At 39.9% G+C, this 16,252-nt stretch overlaps 1 protein-coding gene across 1 annotated transcript in view; it reads left to right on the forward strand.

The window, feature by feature from the left end:
- Positions 1-4,218: 4,218 nt before the first annotated feature.
- The window catches only part of EPRS1 (glutamyl-prolyl-tRNA synthetase 1), a 67,773-nt gene continuing 55,739 nt past the window's right edge, over positions 4,219-16,252 (forward strand). The window contains exons 1-6 of the mRNA XM_007172074.3: positions 4,219-4,415; positions 8,133-8,217; positions 11,056-11,155; positions 12,020-12,176; positions 13,469-13,608; positions 14,870-14,964. Of these exons, the coding sequence (XP_007172136.2) occupies positions 4,370-4,415; positions 8,133-8,217; positions 11,056-11,155; positions 12,020-12,176; positions 13,469-13,608; positions 14,870-14,964 (623 nt within the window). The 5' untranslated portion in view covers positions 4,219-4,369. The remainder of the gene's footprint in view (positions 4,416-8,132; positions 8,218-11,055; positions 11,156-12,019; positions 12,177-13,468; positions 13,609-14,869; positions 14,965-16,252) is intronic.

A 16,252-nucleotide genomic window follows, 5' to 3' on the forward strand; every position in this document is an offset into this window, starting at 1 on the left:
GAGATTTGCATCTGAAAGATTCTCCAAAGCAGGATCTACAAATCTTTCTTTAAGAAGTAAGTCAACTTTCCCTCCAGTGATGAAACATCAGATCTTTGAATACTTGGATCCTTCTCATTGGACTGGGCTCAGTGTACATGCCTTCTCAAAGAGGCCTTCTTTGACAACTGTATCTGAAGTTCCCCTTCTCTGATTTCATCCCTTTTAATCCTATCATATCCTTTTGTTGTTTTTATAAAACTTATTATTTTATGAAATTAGCTGGTTTATTTTTTGCCTCATCCCACTATAATGTAAGCTCCATGAATTTAGAGACCTTATTTTTGTTCACTACATATTCCTAGCACAAAGAACACTGCCTGGCACATAGTTAAAATGTTAACTTAAAAAATGTTGTTGAATGAACAATGCATCAAAATTACTGTAGTATGTGTTGAAACCTTTTATGGTGCCCTCTTTATAAGAAACCTTGAGAATGTCTCTGTATTTAATTTAATTTAATTCTGGTCTCTGTATTAGCACAGTTGTGCTTTCCTCAACATATAGTAAATATTTTTCCTCTTGGCTTTGATTCCAATTTTTTAGCTCATCCCAAGAAGGTGAATAGGGTTTTATGCCATCTATTTAGTGTTCTAGCTTCTCTCTTGATGTCACCTTCCTTTTACATTCTTATTGTTTGCTTTCCACAATTAAAATGATTTGTTTTATCACGTTTCTAAGTGAGGAATTGAAGGATTTACTCCTCAGAACAAGATAAGGCAATGTAATAAGTATGATTTAAACTTGGTAAGATCCCAGGTGACTGTTTTCCATTTTGCAAGTCTCTCATAGACCTGTTTTCCTGATATCCCTCAAACTAGCTGGTCAAAGAGCAGGCCCACATTTCTGCATTTGTCCTAAAATGGGATGAATAAAACCGATTCTAGTTTGGTAGTGAGTCACTAATAGGCAAAAATGTAAAGTTTTGTTCTTAAGCCCTTTCTAGGCACTTGTGGGCAGTGCATTCCACAAGGACAGCTCTTAGGCTCCTGGCCCAAAGCTCTTGCCTCATTCCCTTTGCTCAGCAAAAGTCAAACAATAAAAAGAAACATTCAATATCTAATTAATTCTGTTCTAAGATAAGAATTAACACAGTTGCAAGAATACCTAAATTTTGTAAGATAAAAGATGCAAATTTATTTTACTTTTAAAAATTTATTTTTTATTTATTTTTATTTTTGGCTGCATTGGGTCTTCATTGCTGCACGCGGGCTTTCTTTAGCTGTGGCAAGCAGGGTCTACTCTTCATTGTGGTGCACGGGCTTCTCATTGTGGTTGCTTGTCTTGTTGCAGAGCTCGGGCTCTAGGTGCACGGGCTTCAGTAGTTGTGGCTCGTGGGCTCTAGAGCGCAGGCTCAGTAGTGTGGCGCACAGGCTTAGTTGCTCTGTGGCATGTGGGATCCTCCTGGACCAGGGCTTGAACCTGTGTCCCCTGCATTGTCAGGTGGGTTCTTAACTACTGCGCCACCAGGGAAGTCCCGCAAATTTATTTTCATTGTTTCATAATTCTTCATTATATTTTTCAAAGTCAATTTTGTTTTGTTTTTTAATTAATTATTTATTTATTTTTGGCTGCGTTGGGTCTTCGTTGCTGTGCGTGGGCTTTCTCTAGTTGTGGTGCGCGGGCTTCTCATTGTTGTGGCTTGTCTTGTTACAGAGCTCGGGCTCTAGGCACGCAGGCTTCAGTAGTTGTGGCACACGGGCTCAGCAGTTGTGGCTCACAGGCTCTAGAGCGCAGGCTCAGCAGTTTTGGTGCATGGGCTTAGTTGCTCCATGGCATGTGGGATCTTCCCGGACCAGGGCTTGAACCCGTGTCCCCTGCATTGGCAGGCGGGTTCTTAACTACTGCACGACCAGGGAAGTCCCGCAAATTTATTTTCATTGTATCATAATTCTTAATTATATTTTTCAAAGTCAATTTTTAAAAAATTAATTTATTAATTAATTTATTTTTGGCTGTGTTGGGTCTTCGTTGCTGCACACAGGCTTTCTCTAGTTGCAGTGAGCGGGGGCTACTCTTTGTTGCAGTGCGCGGGCTTCTCATTGTTGTGGCTTCTCTTGTTGTGGAGCATGGGCTCTAGGCACGCAGGCTTCAGTAGTTGTGGCACGTGGGCTGAGTAGTTGTGGCTTGCGGGCTCTAGAGCTCAGGCTCAGTAGTTGTGACACACAGACTTATTTGCTCTGCGGCACGTGGGATCTTCCCGGGCCAGGGCTCTAACCCGTGTCCCTTGCATTGGCAGGTGGATTCTTAACCACTGTGCCACCAGGGAAGTCCTCAAAGTCAATTTTGTATCACTCCCCACTGCCCCAGCAATCAATGACTTTCTGTCCTTTTCCCTGTACCAATTATGATAGAGTAGGAAGGACCCCTAGTATGTGCCGGGCATTGTGGGGAATCCAAGGATGTCTAAGATAAGGTTTCAGCAAACAAGAATGTGGAGAGCTAGCAGAGTGTGCAGAAGGGAAATAAATTTCAACAAAGAGGTAGAAAGGCGCCGTGTGGTACACGTAGGATCACCTGGGGTACTTGATAAAATGAGATTATGGATCCCAGCCCTACAGATTCTAATAGGAAGGTAGGGGTAAGGGGATTGGTCCTGTTCTGACGCAGGTAACTTACCTACTCTGGAGGATGGCCATACATAAGACGGAGCCATCTCTGATAGTGGGTTAGGACAGGCACGGATAACGCCTCTATAGCTGTATTAAGCACTCAAGGCTCATATTTAATTTAAGTAACACTCACTCCCTAGTGATAATAGAGATGTCTTTGGGAAACTGAGATATTTTTGTAATCAGTCCTTGGTCCCTTAAGCTCTAATACCAGCCCCTGGAATATGCTTGCAGAACACTCGCCAGCACACACGTCACAAGGTTTAAGAGGAGGACTGACGACCCTCTAAAAGGCACGCTTGCACAGCCCAGGCAAACAGAGCCAAGACAAACTGGGGCAACGGCTTTTAGCATTGCTTTTTATAAATAAGCCCTTTATTATTCAAGTACGAAAATCACTTTTGAAAATAAATTCTTCTTTTAAAAGAACTGAGGAAACATGAGAAAAACCTCCCCCATCCCCAGTGTAACCATGGCTGTTGGTCTACATGCTTCCAGGACTTTTTTTGTGGTTACATACAGTGCCCCCCAACAGTATGATCTCGGGTGGCCTCGGCCTGCAGTGGCTTGAAGCAGGGTTTCGGTTTCCGGCCAGAGACTGAGGTTGGGTCACAGAGCGCCAAATCCTAGCAATTAGACCGGTGGTCAGTGACAAAACCCTGGCCGTTCGGCTTTGCAGAAAAGAATTCCCACAAAGACAGAAAGCAGTGAAAGAAGTAAAGTGTTTATTAGTAGGAAAAGAGTACAGGACATGTGGATAGACACATGGGAGGACCCTGAGAGAGGGAAGGAGAGAGAGAGAAAGAGAGAAAGAGAGAGAGGGAGGGAAGGAGGGAGGGGGAGGGGGAGGGGGAGAGAGAGAGAGAGAGAGAGAGAGAGAGAGAGAGAGAGAGAGAGAGAGAGGGAGAGGGAGAGAGTCGTGCCCTTGACGTAGTTTAAATCACTAATAAGGGACATTTCTTCTGGGTTCCCTTTGGCCAATCATTTTGATTCTCCTGGTTCTGAGTCCATGTTTGGTTTATCTCACGGTCCTCCCATGTGCACACGCATCTCTCAACCAAGAGGGATTCCAGCGAAGAGGCCTATGGGTAGCTTGGCATCACTCCCCTTTTGACCTCCAAGGAGCTTTCTAGTCGGGAAGGTCTCCTCGACTTCGAGAAGGAGAAATAGATGGTCTCTTATCTTTTACCTGCGCAGGGCCCAGCCTCCTCTCTTGACTGCCCTGCTATGGGTATTTCGGTGTTTCTGGACACAGGGAACGAACTCCAATTGCTCACCCTGGGGGCGGGGCGCCCATCTACCTCCTGCCTCAAGCATACCACCCGTTTGTGGGTTTTGTTTTGGGCTTCCGGTGAACGCCCATCACACTGCAGAAACCGTCTTACCATTTACTTTTCTCGCTTTACGAACTGTCGAAAAACGTCGTGCGTTTCAGCGTCTCTCCTCCTTCAGCGGCTGGAAACTCCACGTTGGCCCTCGTGACCCTAGATGCCCGGAGTAGGGTCGAAGGTCCCCGGAGCAGCCGCCAGGCGGCTGCGGCGGGCGGTGATGACGCACTGTGCTGTGCGCCAAGACGCTGGCTGCGGCGCGGGGGAGGGGCGAAGGCTTCCGCAGCGTCAGGCGTGCGCACACGTTGCACCTTCTCGCCTTGGGCGAGTCGGGGGTGTTTCGGGTGGCAGGGCAGGCGCACTGACAGGTAGACCGGCGGAGCAGTGCAGATGGCGACGCTCTGTCTGACTGTGAATTCGGGAGACCCTCCGCTGGGTAAGGGCCCGGGGCCGCCAACCTGTGTGGGTTGCATCAGCCCGGGAGGGTGCGGGGCGGGGAAAGTCAACGCGCCCAGGCTTGGCGCAGTGACGGTCACGGTCTGGGAGGTTAGGCCTGCCTCTCACCCCCGAAGTGTCCACGGGGTAGGCTCCGCGCCCGTCGCCCTCTGTCCCTGGCAGGTGGATCTGCTCCTGAAGACATTTTTCTGGGGCGTGGAGGTGGGCGCGGTGTGAGCCGGGGCAGGGCTCCCCGAGGCTCAGCTTCGGACCTTCTCTCCCAGAGGGATGACTCCCAGCTTACTCTCCTCTCCCTTTTAGAAATGATGTCTCCTGGAGACCGAGCACCGGACGTAGAAATAACATTTTTAAAACTTGAAATCCCATTACTTCGCTCCCCCTCCTTTAGCGTTTTCCCCTAAATCCACTTATCTTTACCTCCCTTCCTTCGTCCTCAGAAAAGATCTTCAATCCCCTTGACTTAACTTTTCTTTACGTTTCATTGGGTTCAAAGGGAACGAGGAAGATGGTCGTAGAAGCATTTAAAATTTTAACCGAGGTTGCATTTATATTAATTAAAGGTGGAAGGGTGATTGCTGGAACACCCAAGTACACTGCGGACTGATGGGGTTGGTTTACTACACATCCGATGGAGGTAGTAAACGTCAGAGAAAAGGTCGGACTTGTCATCTTACTGATACATCTTAAATTCGATTTGGAATTGCATTTTCAACGTGGCCAAGGTTACTGTGGATAGATAGCTTAGGCTTTCTGCTGTTTTTTTCTATTGCTTTCAGAAATTACAAAAAATAATCGGTTTATTGAGCTCTTATTTGTTAATGCATTTCTTAACATATGCATGCAAGTACTTTTCTAATGTTTGAGAGGCCTAGGCCTTTTAGATACAGTTGCCCACATAGGGCTGATGATTACTCAGTACATTCTCATTACAGGGTGTTTTGAGTCTGTTGGAACAAAAAACACAATTTAATAGCCATTTAAAATACTTTAAAAAATGATAATGTTTTAGCATATTGGTTCCAGTAATTATGGGCTAACCTCACACAAATCAATGAACTCTGAAAGAACTGGGTTTGATTCTGCAGTTGGAAAGCACTAGACAGTGTGACCTCATGGTTAAGGGCAACGACACTTGGTTCGTGGAGACCAGGTCCACACTGACTGCCACTTACTAGTTGTGGAACCTTAGCAAGTTCCTTGTTTGGCATCTCCCACTGTTTCCTTGTTTGAGAAACACGGAATAATATCTCCCACATACAGTTGCTTGCCAGAGTCAAATGAGACTGCAGGTCAAGTTCCTGACACACTGTAGATACTCAATAAATAGCTGTAGTTTTTACTGATGTAATTTAGAAAATCACCCTGAATATGATAGACCTGTTTTCTTAGTAAATTATAATACTGAGAATCACATCTGCCAGTATTCTGGAAGAGGATCTTAAAGAAATTTGTTGTCATTATGAACTATAGACCAATTATAGAATATATATTTCTATTTGCTTCTGTCCCTCCTTTTTTTGTTTTTGATTTAATTGTTGCCAATTGTTTAATTCAAATACATTCTGTTTTTAAATAATCAATATAATTAGATGAAACATTCAGAAAAACAGATTGCATTGTGAGAATTTCCTTTATTTTAATGTTAAAATAAATTCACACTTAAAAAGGTATAAGAATAGAACAAAGAACGTTTTTTCTCCAGTGCCTTTGGAGAGCATACTGCAGATAATGATGCTTCAACACCCCAGAATACTCCAATATACATCTCTCTTAAGTAAGAAAACTCTATATGACCTCACAGGACCATTAAAATCAGGAAATACACATTGATACAATTCATCCATCTCCGTAGGGCAAGGATCAAAATCTAGGATCATACCTTGCACCTACTCATCACGTTTCCCCAGTTTCTTTCAATCTGGGATGGTTTTTTTTAGTCTTTCATAGGTTTAACCTCTCTGGATATTACAGGCCACTTACTTAAAGAGTGTCCCCTGATCAGGTGTTTCATGGTCCCTCATGACTAGATTCAGGCTACACATCTTTGGCAGAAATAGCATAGAAACAATTCGTTGTTCTTCATTGCAGCACAATAATTGGTACCTGAATTTTTCCCATTACTGATGATCTAATCTTGAGTACTTAAGATGGTGTCTGACAGCTTTCCCCACTGCAGAGTTTTCCATTTTGCAGTTAACGGGCATTTTGTGGGGAGATGCTCTGGGACCATGTAAACATTTCACTCCCCATCAAACCTTTACCCACTGGTTTCAGCATCCGTTGGTGCTTCCTGCCCAACTTGATTATGATTAAGATGATGCCAGATGGTGACCTTCCATTCTGCCGTTCTTTCCACATGTATTAGTTGGCATTTTTTTGTGAGAAGATCTTTTTCTTGTTTAAAAAAATTAATAGCAATATATACTTAATAGGTTATACTCTGAATTATTTTTCATTTTCTGTTTTTAAAGTTAAAAATTTTTATTTTTAAAATTAGTTTTGAGTTATAACTTGCATATAATAAAGTTCACCAATTTTAAGTTGTAAATTGATTGACAGATATGTACAGTGTGTAACCACCAAAATAATGAAATAAAATATTTCCCTCACTTAAGAAAGTTCCCTCATGCCCCTTTGCAGTCAATCCCCTTCCCCCATCTCTGGCCCTTGATAGTCACTGATCTGCTTTCTGTCACTATTGTTTTGCTTTTCCTAGAGAACTTCATATACATTGAGTCATATCAAACTATTCTTTTGTATATAGGATAGTTCTTTGAGATTCATCTATCTTGTTGCCTGTAATAGGAATTCCGTTTCAAAATTTGCTGTATAGGATTCTTTGGTGTCGGTACTCTAAAACTTAGATTATTTACTTTAGTGATTAAATTGGCCCTATTTGCTAGTGGGAGCCCCTGCAAGCTGACGTCTGTGTCCTTTTGGCATATCTCTTATCATTCTTTGAGTACTTCTTGCTTTTTAGCACAATGAAATTTTCCAGGTTTATTTTGTACCTTCCCTACCACAGCCCTGTCTCCAGTGGAGCATGGTATTTAGAAACCAGTATCTGGTTACTAGTTGTCCATCTTAGATAAATTAAGGACAAAGGATTAATGAATATTTATTAAACTTTATGATGTGTTGAGAGGCACATATCACTGTTTAGAATATGAGCTCTGGACTGCCATAGACCTGCGTTCAATTCTGACTGCCACATATTAATCAAGGACTTTGGGCTAGTTATTTAACCCCTCCAAGCCTCAGTTTTCTCTTCTATAAAACAGAGATAAAGGTGCCTACCTCTTAAGGTTACTGCAAAGATTAAAAATGATAATGAATGTAAGGCATTTAGCAGAGTCCCTACCACATAGTAATCACTCTAGTACTATCAATAATAGCTTTTATACAAGGTACTATTCTAATTTCTTCTTTTGTCCTGAGAGAAGGAAAGATTAATTTCAGTGTCCCTAACTGGACACTGAGTATATTCAAAAGCAGTTGGATTATGCCAGGGAATGGTTTCTGGTTTGTTACTTCTCCAAGACCAGAAGGCCATACTTTGCGTCTACAGACTCTAGGGAAAAATGTTTACTCCTTGCAGGTCTTAATACTGGTTTGTTGACTCATCCTCATTGCTTTATGATTCAGGTTTTAAATACCACATTGTTTACAAAGAGAAATCTTTTCATCTCATTTTTAGGAGCTTTGTTGGCAGTAGAACATGTGAAAGGCAACGTCAGCATTTCTGTTGAAGAAGGGAAAGAGAATATTCTTCGTGTATCTGAGTAAGTGCTTTTATATCTTGGTTTTCAGTACTGAACAGCATTTTTAAAATATTTAGGATTAAATGTTGTATGCTTGTTTTACTTGCTAACTGGTAAACGGTCCCTAAAAAGAAATATACTTTCTTCCTCATTCTAAAAGAACTATATCCAGAGACATATCTGTCAGCACACTATCTGATCACATATCTAATCTGTCAGAAAGAAACTAGAGATATACAGAAAGATTTATATATATGGGTTTTTAATTCTATTGTAATGTATTCTGGTGGAAAATTGGAAGTTTTTAAAATCAGTAATAATAGGAAATAAATTTGGTAAGTCCACAGCATAGAATATTAGGCATCTGTGAAAAAAAGGCTTATGAAGAATTTTTAATGATGGATAGGTTCATAATCTAATGTTAGTGAAAAAGCAAGACATAAATGTAAAATTACATATCTGCAAAGAAAAAAATGAGAAGTATACAGCACTTTTAGTATTTCTTTCTGAGTTTTGGAATTGTGGGGTTGTTTTTTTCTTTTTGCTTCTCTGTGTTTTCAAAATTTTCTGTAATGAGCATATACTGTATGTTCTTGATTAAGATGGGTTATTTGCATCCCAGGATATAGGGAAGATTGCGTGCCCTCAGACTTATCTCTTTCTTTTGGAACCCACTGAAAAGAATTTAGAAGAACTGGGAAGGGAAACATTCTCTTGTTTAGCGAAACTAAGGAATAAACACAACCTGGTTTCAGATTGTTTTAAGAATACTTTGCCAGATCGTGGAATTTGGACCAAATTGAAAGAGGGTTTCAAGGGTATTCTCAAGCAGGATGCAGATTCTGAAATGGTTTAAATGGTCTATAATAAACTGACAGAAAGACTTGTATTGGGGAAGGGCAACGTATGCAAAACACTCACTCACACAAACGCACCCTCCACTCCCCCCCCCACCCCCCCCCCGTGTCCTCCCTCCTCCCATTGCAGTTGCATCAGAATTTTGATTGGGTCACCATTTAGTATTTACACTGGGAGGGTCCTGTAAGTTGTATTCACTGCTGAGCCACATACTGTGATTGCTTTTCATGTACAATTTTTACTTTTCCGTGGAATTATTGTTGTTTGCTTTGTTCTCTTCTGAAGCCTTTCTGATTCCTATCTTTTCTGTGTGACTTCAGGAAGTTTGTGGACATCTTCCCTTAGGATTCAGTATTTAGAAATTTCACAATAATATGCTTTAGTCTGGATCTATTTTTCATCTGTTCTTCTGGGTGCTTGATTGCTCCCTTTAGTGTGGAAACTTAGAAATCCTCTTTTGGGGAATTAGAAAATTTTTTCTCTGATAACTTTCCATTTTCTGTTCTTTATGTGGATGCTGGGATTAGTCCTCTTATTTTCTTAAAGTGTCACCTTCACTTTCCTTTTTTTTTTCATTTTTCCTCACTTTCTGGAGAGTTCTTCAACTTTTTTATCCCATTTTTCTATTGAGTTTTCATTTTTGCTGTTACATTTTTTGTATCTGAGCTTTCTGTTATTTATTATCTAGATACAGTATCCTGTTCCTATTTTATGATTGCACTATGTTTTTTCATTGCTCAGAGGAAATTTATTCACTTACTTTTAAAGTTTTCTATTCCTTGATTTGTGCAGTTTACATCTGTGTGTTTGTTTTGGTTGCTACCTTTTAAGTTAAAGGCTTTCTTCAGATATTTGGTAACTCCTTATGGTTTTCTTAGATTTTGACTGGGAGAGTAAAGCTGTTTACAAGTTCTGAACTCCAAGGTGAGCCTGTCAGTTCCGAGCTTTACTCTGGGGCGATCTGACTGAGCTGCTCATTTGAAGGAACTTCTGGTGTCAGTATCCTTGGTTCTTTTCTTCCTGGGTGGGTCAGGTTATCTGTCCAGAGAAGACTTTCAGTCTCCTGTTTGGAAGGTGTAGGAGAGCTGGTGCCAGAATATTCTGGGAGCTGAGGGTGGGAAGAAGGCTGAGGGTCTCAGCGTCCAGTATCGCGTGTTCTTTTATTCTCTCTGTTACCTCTGTAGCCCAGCTTGCACCTGTGCCACATTTCCCCCATTTGAGAGACCCTCGGTTTTAGTCTTTAGAGAATAAGGCTCCGGTTTTTGCCAGGACTGGGTAAGAGGAGTAGCCAAGCTCTGCAGAATAGGGTTTGGAGGTATCTGTATTTCTGACTGATTTTTCAGTAGACTTTCAACCAAGCCTCCTTATTTTAGTCCCAATTCACTCTCACTTCCAAGGATACCTGGTTTCATAGATTCGCAAGTCTTTAGAGGATTCTGAAATTTAAATTGGGTTGGTTTTCAGCTTTGTCCACTGTCCAGTTAAGATTCAGTTTTTTCAGGCCTATTAACTCCATCTGCTTTCTAGCTTCTGAAATTTTACTGCTATTGTCTCTTCTCCTTAGTCTCTTTTTCCTTGTAGGAGCAGTTTTGATGAGGTTTGATCTACCATGTTTACCTGGAAGTTGATAAAACCAGCTTCTTTATGATGGTATATCCTTGGCTTCATTGCCTCGATTTATTTTAAATCACTTTATTCTCGATATCCCAATTTTCATATTTTCACCACTGAATAGACATGTAGAAACTAATAGTTAGAAAAATAAAACATCATATAGTCTACTCTGAAGTGAATTATTGGATTTAGCTGCACATCTCAAAACAAATTAGAATTTGATAGAATAAAGAACAAATTAGATCTATTTTTTTTACTATACTAGAAGATACATGGTATATATTTGAATCTTATTATAAGATTTCTATTTTTACATTTTTCATACGTCTCATGACTTACTGATTTGCTCGAGCCACAGTAATATTTTATATCATGCTTATATTCTAGAAATGTGGTATTCACGGACATAAATTCCATACTTCGCTACTTGGCTAGAATTGCAACTACAGCTGGGCTGTATGGCTCTAACCTGTTGGAACATACTGAGGTAAGGAATGAACGTTTCCTTGGGTGTGTTTTATTTTGTTTTGATTTAGGCTTTGGCTCTTTTGCGAACTTCATTTTATTGTTGGCTTATGGACTATTACTCTATTTAAGGATATTAACAGAGTATTAATCAGAGACCAAGTTAAGGAATTCTCATCTGTTTTTATTTTCAGAAAATAAGTCTTAGCTCCTACGTTTGCACTTTCAAACCCATACCAGCTGTCCTGTTGGGTCATTTAGTGCTGTATTCCTCTTCCTGGATTCCTAGAATTTCATAGCTGGATGTGACTGCAAAGGTCATCTTATGCTCTTTTGCAACTTTCTTACCTTGCAGATGAGGCAGCAGTTCTTGAAAAGTTACAAGGGCCCTGGGTCACACACATTTTCCTTTTTAAGTATATACCTTATTAACTATAGCAGTAGTAGATTAACTTTCGGTACGGCACTTTAGATGCCTTTCTTTTCCCTGTTTGTATTCAGCTCTAGCTTTCCTAAATCTTACAAAATTCAGAATACAAAGAATAGTTTCCAAGTATTTACTTTTAAATTCCGCAAGTGGATGAATCTGTTTGGCTGGGTACTGTCTGTTGCGTTCGGTCAGGCTCGTTATTCCCTCCTGCTTCCAGTTCTCACATTTTCCTTTTTCTTCCCTGAAGTGCCTCTTCACACCCCCGCAAAAAAAAAAAAGAAAACATAGAAAAACAACCATATGTGTTTAAGTGCCAGTTTAGATCCCGGGCAATCACAATTAAATCCACGTAATGGTAGATTCTGTAATGGAGATGAGACAGGCATGGTTCTGACTGAGGTTGTTTGTTTGCTTGTTTGTTTAAATCTAAACCCTGGGATGCATTTCTTTTCACAGATTGATCACTGGTTGGAGTTTAGTGCTACAAAATTGTCTTCATGTGATTTGTTTACTTCTGCAATCAACGAACTCAATCATTGCCTGTCTCTGAGAACATACTTAGCTGGAAACTCCTTGAGCTTAGCAGATTTATGTGTTTGGGCCACCCTAAAAGGTATTGGTAATTCTTCTTGAAGAATTTCTATTTTAATTATTTAATATTTTGCTGGATAAGAGGTACATATATTTCTACGTATATGAGCATCTGTCTACCTAATGGCAGTCACTTAGGACTTTCTCACGAAGGAATGACCTCCCTGGCTATTTTATTCCTCTCTGGTTACAGGAATTCCCCGTCCTCTGCTGTCCCTGGAGGTTGGCCCCATCTTGCTACTGCAGCTCCTCTCGTGCCTTTGGAGCTGGCCTTGTTCCTCATCCCATTTATGTCTGCACCTTTCCTGTCTCAGCCATTACTTAACTCCAGTTACTGTTGTTTCTGGTTGCTCAGTATGTGTGTGTGTGGGGCGGGGTGAGCTGGAGTTGCTTCCCTGGGAGGTCACTTTTTCCATCTTCTGTGAGTAGTCAGAATATGGGATTGATGAGAGATTCAAAGGGGGCTTGAATTCTGTTAGTTTATTTAAAAAAACAAAAAACAAAAAAAACCTGCAGCAAATATGCCAAAATGTTTTATCATTCTTTAAATCTGGGTGAGCGTTTTTAAAATTTCTTTAATATACTCTACCTTTTTTTTGAGCCACGCCCCGCGGCTTGCAGGATCTTAGTTCCCCGACCAGGGATACTGAACCTGTGCCCTCGGCCGTGAAAACATGGAGTCCTAACCACTGAGCCACCAGAGAACTCCCTCTCTGTACTTTTTTTTGTGGCTTAACCTTTTCTCCAAATTAAATTAAATTGTTATAATAATAACCAACGTAAAATGAAGGACTTTCCTAGTTAGAAGTTTTCATCTGTAGGTTTATGACATTTTGGTCTTTTGATTTTTGAGTTAATGTTCATAAAAGGAAGATAATATCTTATGGAGGTAGCTTTGTGATGCTAAAGAATTATGTAAACTTTCCTTGAGTACCATTTTTGATATTACAACTGAAGAAAAGAGCTACTTCTTGATCTTGATTTTTATTTTGTTCTCTAGTTGATCCACTTAAAGCTTTTCCTCAATTATGAAATGTAGCATTGGCCTTCTAGTGGGTATGTGGCAGTGGTGAGGGCAGGATTTAGGATTCACTCCAGTGAACTGAAATGAAAAAATACTTTAAATTAATTTTTGTGAATTCTTAAAATATGTTGAAGTATTAGAAATCACTTCCATGTGTACCCAGATTTTTAAAATTTCATTATAGAAGCACAGCTTTAAGCCATCTCATTTACTTAAATTAACCACGACTGGAACTTTGCTTTTGAATTTGCAGATATGTTGAATGGTTTTAAAATTATGTTTGCTAATAGGAAATGCTGCATGGCAGGAACAGCTGGAACAGAGCAAAGCTCCAGTTCATGTAAAACGCTGGTTTGGTTTTCTTGAAGCCCAGCAGGCCTTCCAGTCAGTAGGTACCAAGTGGAATGTTTCAACAACCAAAGCTAAAGTGGTAAGCCTTTAAAATTTTTTTTAATGCTCACATCTTGTCTGCCTGAGATCTTAGATCTGGAAAGAAAATTATGTTCATAGTTTGGTTGTTTTTTTTTTTTTCCCGATCAATTAAAAAGGATCTTCTTGGAAGAATTTGTCATTGTTGAGTCTTGGCTTGCCTTTAACTGCTTGCCTACGTTAAACCTTAATCTTCATAATTATATTTCTAGATGATTATGATCATCCAGTGTGTGTCCCTTAGGAAATCCAAAGTCCAAGTAACTAAAATTACATTATTTTATAGCTATACCATCTTTTCTTCCTCCCAGATTTTCTATTCTCTGGCTTTTGAACCATTGTGACCTTTGAGTCCTGGGGTTCTGTAGTGCCTTTTTGTTGATTCTGTAGGAAGATGTGACATTGAATACAGTAGAAAAAGGTCCTTTCCCCCAGCTAGAGTCACTCTACTTTGATCTGTTTACATATTTACATATTACAAATTTTACTCCGATGCAGTACAATTTGAAACCTGTTGTCTGCTTGGGTAAAGACACCACAGTCACCTCAGTTGTTCTGAGAAAGTATTCACCACTTTCCACCTCTAACTGGTCAACAAGTTCCATTATTACTTCTTGTTATCTATAGATTTGTTTTCTGTCTCCACTGCTGTTGATTTTTATTGAGGCCTCATTACCCCCAGCTTGTTTTAAGACTGTAATCTCATCACTGAACTTCCTTTTTTTTTGGTCTCTTCTTTTCTCGTTGAGACTTTGCACTGTACTGGGTATAGTTTTAGAAAATACAGATAAGTAATTCCATACCCCTGAGGATTCCCCATTGCCAGAAACATAAAAGTCAACCTTATAAAGGCCTTCATGTTTTGGACTTAATCGACTGTCAGCGTCTTGCCTACCCACTCAACATTCATTCCTAACATTGCACTGTTCTTCCCTGACTTTGAGTCTTACCTGTGCTGTTATTCCTTTTCTTAGAATGACTGCCCTTGTATACTCTCCATCTGATACATTTGCATTTATTTTTCAAGGTGCAGCTTGGTTCTTGCCTCCTTTTAAGCATTTTCCTGATGACCCTAAATGCTGTTGGTTAACTTCAACTGATTTTGAATCTTCAAGTGCAGGGACAATATTCTAGCCAATTTTTTCTCATAACCATGCTTGGTGCATAGTGGGTACTGAGTAAGTATTTGTTGAATGAATTTATTCTTAAACATTTAACCATGTAACTATTTTTGTTGTTGTTGTTGTTTTTCTGCTTTTCAGGTACCTGAGAAAAAGCAAGATATTGGGAAATTTGTTGAGCTTCCAGGTGCTGAGATGGGAAAGGTTACCGTCAGATTTCCTCCAGAGGCTAGTGGGTAAGAAAATATAACTTATAATTGGATACATTTAGTGGAAAAGCTTTAAGACAGTTATCAAATACTTTAAAAATCAATAGGTTAATGTATAGAAGGAAATAAGTAAGATTTTAATTGTGGGAGTTAAAATTCTAAACATCTTAATAGTTAATTTATAAAAAGTTTGTAGTTTTCGCTTATTAAAGCAATAGGAAAAATAACATTTTAATTTTATTCCAGGCAGAATTTTCATTGTAAATAGAAACACATCCATTAATAGAAAGGCTTAAGTTTTATTTACATTTTGAGATTTTGGGGGTGTCTTTTAGTAAGGGTTTGTATTTGTACCCTGAGCAATCCTTTCAGTTAGCAGAAGAAGTTATGGTAGACGTATTTTAAGTTATTTTTTCCCCAGATAAAGTAAGTGGAGTCCTGAAAAGCCCATTCCTATTCATTTGTTTCCACTATTAGTAGGTTTCAAAACCCTTTTCACTCTTGGCAGCCATAGAAAACAATAATATATGACTAGCTTGTTAGGGAAAAGGACTGCTCTGGCTGGAGCTACCAGCATGGGTCTGCCTGGGTCCTTGCCCAGCATCCCCCAGGGCTGAGGGCAGTCTCTGCCTTTGCCCATGTCAGTCTCTGTGACTCAAGCTGGACGAACTTTGTAAAAGAACCCTTCCAGTGATGCTAATATAATAAAATGCCTTTTGTTAAAGCAGTTAGCCTCAGGAACTTAGCCATTGGGAAAGTATTGTGCCATGTTTTACACATGAGATGGGTTTTTTCCCCCAAATTTTGTTTAGTTTCAGATTTTGTGTTCTATAGCCAAATTCTTACCCATCTGTGATAAATGGAGTATGTAGACAGTAGGAAGTGGCAGAGAAGAAAACAGTTTTATTTTAGCTGTTCTTAATGTGGTTCTTCACAAACTATAAGTGCCATTAACAGCAAGCCAGTTTTAGAATTCCACATTTTCTCTCTGCTTTTCTAAGTTTGCCAATTTAGGTGGTGAAGTAAAGGACAGGTAGAAGGAGATGAAAGGGAAATAATGGTTCTGGGAAATACACAGACTGAATCATTAAATGACTGATTGATAGCTGACTAAGTGGAGTCAGTCATAAATAATACTTACTTTACATAGTTTAATCCCCTCAGATATCCTGGGTCCCTACCACCCAGTATTCTGCTCTTGTGTTCTTGGTGTGAGAGGTCATGGTGTTCCGCTGGGTAGTGACTTTAATGGTTTGATAAAAGCTAGTTTTTTAGCCATGGCTGTTTATAGCTATGCCATTTGAACATTTGTCTC

The sequence above is a fragment of the Balaenoptera acutorostrata genome, chromosome 1 (assembly GCF_949987535.1).
Source record: "Balaenoptera acutorostrata chromosome 1, mBalAcu1.1, whole genome shotgun sequence".
Classification (NCBI taxonomy): Eukaryota; Metazoa; Chordata; class Mammalia; order Artiodactyla; family Balaenopteridae; genus Balaenoptera; species Balaenoptera acutorostrata.